The 8,602-nt window shown below is 32.0% G+C and overlaps 1 protein-coding gene across 1 annotated transcript; it reads left to right on the top strand.

Annotated features, from left to right (window-relative positions):
• Positions 1-276: 276 nt before the first annotated feature.
• LOC133177568 (uncharacterized) lies at positions 277-1,869 on the top strand. Its single transcript, XM_061312535.1, has 5 exons — positions 277-310; positions 416-1,195; positions 1,281-1,422; positions 1,505-1,678; positions 1,812-1,869. The coding sequence occupies exons 1-5, from the start codon at positions 277-279 to the stop codon at positions 1,867-1,869; spliced, it is 1,188 nt and encodes a 395-aa protein (XP_061168519.1).
• Positions 1,870-8,602: the final 6,733 nt, after the last annotated feature.

The following is an 8,602-nucleotide window of genomic DNA, read 5'->3' as shown; positions in this document are numbered from 1 at the left end:
CTTTTTGTATTATACTTGTCACATTTACCGTCATAATTAATTATTGTTTAAATTTTGGATTTACACTAAATAGGGTGTGTGTGTGTGTGAGGGAGAGGGTGTGTGTGTGTGTGTGTGTGTTTTTGGTTGTGTTTTTAATAAATGTATATTGTTTGTCGCTAGAGATCGAAAAGAAGGTGAATATGTAGAATCGAAGTTGTTGTAGGGTCAATATAAACCAGTGCATTTTCAATGTTAGAAATAAATTACATGGTTTAAAATGTGTTTCAGTTGAAAATGGAATGTGACACAAACGCAGAAAAAGAGAACGGTAACTATATTTACACATTAAATTAAGCTAAAAACAAATCATTTTTAAAGGAAAAAGTATTTTAATTTTCAAGGTGCATAATTCAATTAATTATATTTTCAATAGAATATGTTACAATATCTGAGCTGGACAATATTATTACCAAAGAGATAACCTCATTGAAGAGTCTGGTGATGGAAAACACGAAAGTGATGATTATGGAAGAAATGAAAGTATTGAAAGAGGACGTCTTCAGGGAAATTAGCAATGAGTTTTTTATCCAGGACAAAATAAAAGAAGAAATCAAGATGACCGTTTCACTGAAAGTCAAATCGTTTGAATATGAAATGACACAGAAAATGGTTCTCTTCACAGATCATTTACTAGGGCACCGTTGGGACCAATTATGGAAAACTCCTAAAGATGAATCTCTGGGCTCTACATTTCTGAAAGAAATTCTAGACAGGCATATTTCTCAGTGTAAGGTCGTTTTAATTCGTCCTTCAAACACTGCAAGAGCTCATTCAACTCAAAGTCATGTTTTATCTGTAAATGAGACATATACTAGACTTATCCCTAGAGAAATTGAATCAATTCCGAAGTCAAGCACATCATCTTTCATTGATGAAGAAAACGCTGTATCCCCTAACTCAATGGATATAATTTCAGAGCCCTTGGAGATGCCAACTAATCAAATGCAACCTAGTTATGATATTGTCGACAGTAATTTCAAGGTCTCCAATCAGGTCGAACTGACTACAGAGAAGAAAAACTCTGCACATATTTCACGGCCATTTAAGACCTTGAGAAGCTATCCAAGAAGACACTTAGCTAAAAAAGAGACTGATGTCCTTAATTTAATTGATGATTCTAACTTCATGGTGAAATATATTAATGATGAGATAGGTACAAAATTGAAAATACTTGTAAATTGTGTACACTGAGTATAGATAATAGAATCAATGATACATTTTGAATGTTGATATTACAGGAAATGGTGTATTTGCAAGGAAGAAGTTCTCTAAAGGTGAACCTTTGCTGGAATACAAAGGCAAATTGAGGGAAGGTCCATTCCTTGAAGACGAGGATGATACCTATTTCTTTGAATTTAATTTCAATGGCAAATTGAAGATGTGAGTAGTTTTTAATCATTTTCACAGCAGAATGTATCCTTCATCTTTCATTTAAATTTAAAAGAAACTAATTTACTTCTAGAATAGACGCATCTGTAGACGATGGAAGCCTTGGCAGATTAATTAATGACGAGCATTGCCATCCTAATATTTTTCCAAAACTCGTTGAAAAAGGCGAAAAACAACACATCATATTCAAAGCAAAGAAGGATATAGAGGTAGAGGACGAAATTCGATTTAATTATGGTGGAGAATCGTATTCATGGCGCCACAAGGTATTTTTGTGTCAAAATTCTGTTTATTATGCAATGTAAAACACCTATAAAATGCATACTTACGATGGTTTATACATGAATTAATTAATTTGATTTTATTGTTTTGATTCCTAGGTTTCAACCTGGACACCCTCATGGTTTCGGAATGGAAGCTCCTGAACAGATTGACTGAAAATTGTTTTTCTAATAACAAATAGAATATTTTGATATATAAAATGTTAAAATGTTCTTCAAAAATCCATGTATTAAAATGAATTTTAAATTTAAGATATTTGAAAATATATAAAATTTTAAAATGTACTTCAAAAACTCATGTATTAAAATGAATTTTGAAATTAAGATATTTGCTTATTTTCAATTCTAAATCAAGGCTTATTCCATAAATAAAATGGAAACTGTTCAATTAATTCAAAATATCAACATAACATTTATCAAAACTTTACCTTAATCTTAACCGTAACCCTAATCTTAGCAAAAAACTTTACCTTCCCTTTTTTTAAACCTTAATTTAAATTTTAATCTTAACTTTAAACTAACCCTTAATCTAGCCTATGAACTAAACCTTATGGCAATATACGGCCGAATTATCTGCCCCTAAAATTTGTTTAAATCATTTGTCCATACTTTCCGATCCAACATTTTTTGTCTTTTACAGACACGATAGTCTATGCATTGGTCTTACAAATTCAACTACTAGATCATTCTCACAAAGGAAGATTTTTTAGATTAGTTACCATATCAAGATTCCTTTCTGAAACAAGAACTAAAATTTAATCTTAATCTTCAACCCTTCATTAACTTTAAAAACTTCCTTTAATATTAATCCTTAACCCTTACCTTAACCTTTATCTTCAAACCTAACCTTAACCTTAATCTTAAACCTAACCTGGTTTTTTAAACATAACCTGGTTTTTTAAACATAACCTGGTATCTTAAACTTTACATGGTATCTTAAATCTAACCTGGTATCTTAAACCTAACCTGGTATCTTAAACCTAACCTGGTATCTTAAACCTAACCTGGAATCTTAAACCTAACCAGGTAAATTAAACCTAACCTGGTAACTTAAACTTAACCTGGTAGCTTAAACCTAACCTGGTATCTTAAACCTAACCTGGTTAGGGTTAGGGTTAGGGTTAGGGTTAGGGTTAGGGTTAGGGTTAGGGGTTAGGGTTAGGGTTAGGGTTAGGGTTAGGGTTAGGGTATAGGGGGTTTTACGAAGATTGCTCCGGAGCCATCTCGTCAATGTCACTTTCTGTCACGTGATTTCAGTAGGCGTGGTTATTAAATACTTTGTGTAGCGAAACTATTAAAGTTTATTTCGTCATTTCCATCATACACTTTGGCTCAGTAGGTAGAACAGCGGACTTCAGATTAAGGGGTGCCGGGTTCGATTCCCGATGGGATCGTTCATTTTATAGCTCTTTTTATTATTTTTTTTAAGATGAAAGTCGCTGATTAATTACAGATCTTTTCGAGTCAAATATTAGTATATATTGAGATTTTATACCCTTTTGTCCAAAGCTTGCTTCGAAATCATTTGTTTGGATATATAGAGAGATTATTGAAATCACAAGGAAGGAAGTGTTACAATAAAAAAAATAATAATTTCATTTCGTATAACAAGAATAATTCACTGCCGCTCCCTAACCCCTCTTTTCTATCATGCAGTTTGGTACAACTCTTACTCTAAAGAATGTTTATTAGCATATTGATGCAGCTTTTACTCTTTGTTAGGGGTAGGCTAATGGGGCTTTTATTGTAACTCAGTTGCATCTTGTCAATGCCAAAAAAAATCACGTGATAATTGTACGTCCAGTTTTCTGATAGATATTTTACCATAGAGAGTTCTAGAACCTTTACGTCAGTTCTATTTTTATTGTCACGTGCATACTTGTAGGTTTGAGCCGCCATTTTACTAAACGAGACAGTAGGAAGATGTCAAAGAAAGTCGAAGAACCCGGTAAGTGGAATAGAGGAAAAGGAATCTTTTTTTAATGCTGGAGATTAAAATATTTTCTTAGAATGAGAACAAACTTCAATATGTGGTTGAAAATGACCGATTTAATAAGAAATAAAGTAGTTTTAACGATCATCAAAATTAGAGATATGAATAAGAGAAAATGACTTAAGTTGAAGATATAAGTAATACCGTATTGAAAGGGTCACAGTGAAGACCCTGATCCGAAGTGTAAAAATTGCGTAATGAAACATGCAAATAAATAAATATCTTCTCTTGACCCGATAATATGAGTCATGAAATATTGACTTTGTCCATGAGGGGAATTTATTGGAATAGACAATTCTCTTGAAAACTTCTTTACGTCAACTGTATTAAAGTGAAAATTAATTCACAAAATATATATATTCCGTGGTAAATTTGTTTTCTTTTAAATCTCAAGTCTACTTTGTATGTGATCTTAGTACCAAACTTAAATCTTTACATAAACCATTATATCAAATTAACCCTAACCCTAACCTTAACCTTAATCTTAACCTCAATCCTAACCTTAATATATTTACCCCTTAAATCTCACTGAAAGAACAGAATAATGTAAGCACATACTGATTACTTCATTAGATTTTCATACAATGATGATCCAAAACAAATAATTTCTTCGCTTAGAAACATGAGTAAGTAATAATTATTAGGAAGATTTCAAGTTAAACTATATTTAATTAATAGATGAATCTCGACTCTCTAAACCTGGAAAAGAGGAGATGAAAGAAAAGCAAGAAAAGAAGATAGAAGGTAGATCAAAACTTATCAACAATTAGTTATCATACTTTATGAATTCTGTTTAATTTCATTCAAAGGACAACAAGCAATGTGGTAGTTGGTAGGATGATAAAACTCCAATTAGAGTTTTTGATTTGGTTTCGGTTTAAACTTTATGCAATGAAATTAATGTAAAGAATATTGTTTGAACTATATTCATGGTGAAAATATAATTAACTGATTCTCATGCTTGATGAATGATTTCTTCAAAAGAACAAATGAAATTTTCAGATCCTGTCTCATCCACAAGTTGTATGGAGCAAGGAAAAGAAGAGGACTTGAAAGGAAAGCAAGAAAGAAAGATTGAAGGTAGACCAAAGCTTATCAACAATTAGTTATCAAACTATATGAATTCTTTTTATTTCATTCAAAAGACAACAACCAATGTTGTAGGTGGTAGGATGATAAAACTCCAAATTAGAGGTTAAGTTTTGGGTTCAGTTTAAACTAGATGCAATGAAACTAATGTAAATTAAAATTATTGAACTTTATTCATGATGAAAATATAACTGACTGTTTCCCATGCTTGATGAATGGTTTCTTCCAAAGAACAATTGAAATTTTCAGATCCTGTCTCGAGCACAAGTGGAATCGAACAAGGAAAAGAAGAGAACTTGGAATTAAAGCAAGACAGAAAGAATGAAGGTAGACCAAAAATATAAGTTTAATTTCAACAAGCAGTGTTGTAGTTGGTAGGATAATAAAACCTCAAATAAGAGAATTAGGTTTGGTTTTGGAATCAGTTTATCAGCTCACCTGAACTGAAATCTTAAGTGAGCTTTTCTGATCACATCTTGTCCGGCATCCGTCTGTCCGTCTGTCAGTCTGTATGTCCCTCTGTCTGTCCGTTAGTCTGTAAACTTTTCACATTTTCATCGTCTTCTCAAGAACTTCTGGGCCAATTTCAACAAAACTTGCCACAAAGTATGTTTTAGTTAAGGGGATTCAAATTTGTTCAAATGAAGGGCTATGCCCCCTTCAAAGGGGACATAATTATGAATTAGTAAAAAACAAAGCCATGTTTGGTCATATTTATATGGAATCATCATCAGGTAGTGAATCTTCAAGTTTATAGAAATCATGACCCCCAGGGGAAGGGCGGGGCCACAATGACTGACCATTGTTTTAAAAAGAAATATATAGGACAATTCTTTAAATAACTTCCCAAGATTAAAAAAGCCATGATTGGTCATATTTATTTGGAAGCATCCTCAGTTAGTGTAGATTCAAGTTCAAATCATGACACGACACCCGGGGCTTGGCAGCGTCCACAATGACCGAGCAAAGTTTCACATTGAAATATGTAGGAAAAATGTATTAAAAACTAAAGAATAGCAAAGCCATGATTGATCATATTTATACGGAAGCATTCTCAGTTAGTGTAGATTCAAATTTGTTTCAACCACCACCCCCGGTGGTTGGGCAGGGCCACACTGGCTGACCAAAGTTTAACATAGAAATATATAATAAAATTCTTTAAATATTTTGTCGAGAATAGCAAAGATGTAATTGGTCATACATATATTTATATGGAAGCATTCTCAGGAAGTTTAGACTCAGGTTTGTGCAAATCATACCCTATCCCCTTTAAGGAATGGTTGGGACTTTTTTGGGTTTAAACTTTTCAATAATTAACTAATTTTTGCTTTTATGCTAGCCACAGTGCTGAGGTGAGCAATGTGGCCCATGGGCCTCTTGTATTAGATGCAATGATATTAATTTTAAAAAAAAAAATATTGAACTATATTCATAGTGAAAATGTTATTGACTGATTTTCATGCTTGATGTATGGTTTCTAAGTGGAATGTAAAAAAGTTTTTAAGCTGTTTTTTATTTATCTTAGTATCTCCTTTAAACAGAAAAGATAAAAAGAGAATTAGGACTCTTAGGTATAATTTTTAAAATGTTTTACAGATACGCCAGTGAGACAGAATATATGTATCGAGGATGATGAAATCCCTTCAAGTCAACGATGAAAACACCGATATCGTATGGTCAACGAACCGAAGAAGTTATGAAAACAAAAACATAGCTTTATCAGGAAAAATGGGTTTCAATTAAAATGACGCTGATTGCTTGTTTTAACATGACGGTTTTTTTGACATTTTTTTAAAATAAAGTTAAATCTTGTCTTGAACATGATGCTTTGATTGAACATTAAAGAAATGTTTAATTAATTTTGTTAGAAATTTCATTTGGAATATAGAAAAAAAACTGGAGGTTGATGTTTGTTTGTAAAGACAAAAGTTCCATACTTTGAAGAAATAAATTTGAGCAATCAGTTTATTTAGTTAAGGAATGATTTGTTATTGAACTTGATCAATTTTTCAAAACCTAAATGGGGAGAAATTATGTTGAAATCTAGCAAGATGTTTCTAGATAAATACTATGAAAGCTGATGGTCTAGTTATCAGAATAGGGTGGATTTTTTCCCTCAAAGAAACTTTATTAAAAACTTCCTGAACAATGTAAAATATGTGATTGATTGATTGAATTTTTCGAAGATTGTTCACTCATATGGAGATGTCACCATTTGCTGGTAGAGAGCAGTATATTCTGTACTATACTCGACACTCAGGACTACTGAGCAGGGAGGGATCTTTTTCGTGCCAGCACCTACTGCGACACGGGACTTCGGTTTATACGGTCTCACCAGAGGAACCGGTGTACATGTCCCACAGTTGGATTCGAACTATCGAGTTCAGGATCAACACCTCACTTCACGATTTATAGAGAAGACGCTCTCAGTCAAATGCTGACTGAAGTTTTTCATATTAATTGTTAGTCCATTATTTATATACTGAATTTACGACAGATTCCCCCCCCCCCCATTATTTCCTGATCATGACAACGAGCACACGGCGGTTGTGACCGCTCGGCAGGGGATGCTCACTCCTCCATGGAATCTGATCCCACCTCTGATGTTTCGGAGGTCCGTGTTTCCTCTGCTCTTATTTTGTATATTGTTTAATGGACTTTGAGATTGAATACTGCTCGTTATCTCCATATCCTTCTCTAACATTTCACAACCCGGGCGACTTTAGATATGAGGTTGAGAATATAAAATTATTTTAACCTTTGATTGCAAGACTATGAGTAAAGATAAATCAGCCAAAGAAACAAAGGGGTTGACGTGAAGGTTGTGATAATGCTTAAGGAGAATCCCAAAGAATATCCCCAAAGCTTTTAATTTTATAGATCTCTGTTTCAATCCTTTTAAATGATGGTTTCTGCATTGAAAGGCACACATTAGCTCTTAATAATTTAATAGAATTAGTTTCCTATTTTAACAAAATGGGGAAAAAAAATTACATCAAAATTAGATGTTTCTTGTAAAATATTTGCTATAAATCAATGCATCACATGGATACCTAATAAAATATGTAGAGAAAAGTCGAATAGAAATTTTTAGAAATAGAAAAAAAAATAATTTAAATAAAACAAATAATTTTTTTTAACTTGTGTTTAAATTCTTAAAACTAGGCACAACTGGAGAAAAACATGTTTGTTAATCATATTTTATAAGAAATGGGCATGAAAGTTTTAAATTTTACAGAAACATATTTTTTTAAAGTTTGGCCAATCCTGATGAAAAATAAACCGATCCCAACCAGAATTGTACATTTATTAGATATAAATAACATTTCTCGAAGAAAACTCGTCTTATTCGGTATAATAGGAGTTTAAAAAAAATTGAACTTGACAATCAAATATATTCTTTAATAGTAAATCCATGAAAAAGGCAATAAACTAGTTTTGTAGTTATTATGTTGAAATTTTGATGAGGATCGGTGTAATTTTGATCGGGTTAAATAACAAATTTAAAAAAAAATTATTTTTTCCCCTAAATTTTTGCAATTTCAGTTCAATTTCTCTTTAAAATGTGATTGGAAAACATGTTCTCTTAAGTTATGACTAGTTTCATGGTGTTTTTAACCATAGGTTTAAAAATATTTCACAAATGATGAATTTCAATTTCATAAATAATTGGTATAAAATTAATTTAAAAAGTCTTTGCAGCATTTCTTAGCATATTTTTTTGGACATTTATATGATGCATTCATTTACAGCAAACTTTTAAGTAGAAAACATCTGATTTGGATATAAATACTTTTTTCTTTATTTT

The sequence above is a fragment of the Saccostrea echinata genome, unplaced genomic scaffold (genome assembly GCF_033153115.1).
Source record: "Saccostrea echinata isolate AGI-Se365-2 ecotype Australia unplaced genomic scaffold, CSIRO_AGI_Sech_v1 ptg000172c, whole genome shotgun sequence".
NCBI lineage: Eukaryota > Metazoa > Mollusca > Bivalvia > Ostreida > Ostreidae > Saccostrea > Saccostrea echinata.
Note: the sequence above shows the minus strand (reverse complement) of the source record. Positions and strands in the feature narration are given on the sequence as shown.

Excerpts from the sequence above, each read along its gene's own strand:
- LOC133177568 (XM_061312535.1), top strand. The coding sequence starts at position 277 with ATGGAATGTGACACAAACGCAGAAAAAGAGAACG. Across the intron at positions 311-415 it reads AAACGCAGAAAAAGAGAACG|AATATGTTACAATATCTGAG; the intron begins GTAACTATATTT and ends TATTTTCAATAG. Across the intron at positions 1,196-1,280 it reads ATATATTAATGATGAGATAG|GAAATGGTGTATTTGCAAGG; the intron begins GTACAAAATTGA and ends TTGATATTACAG.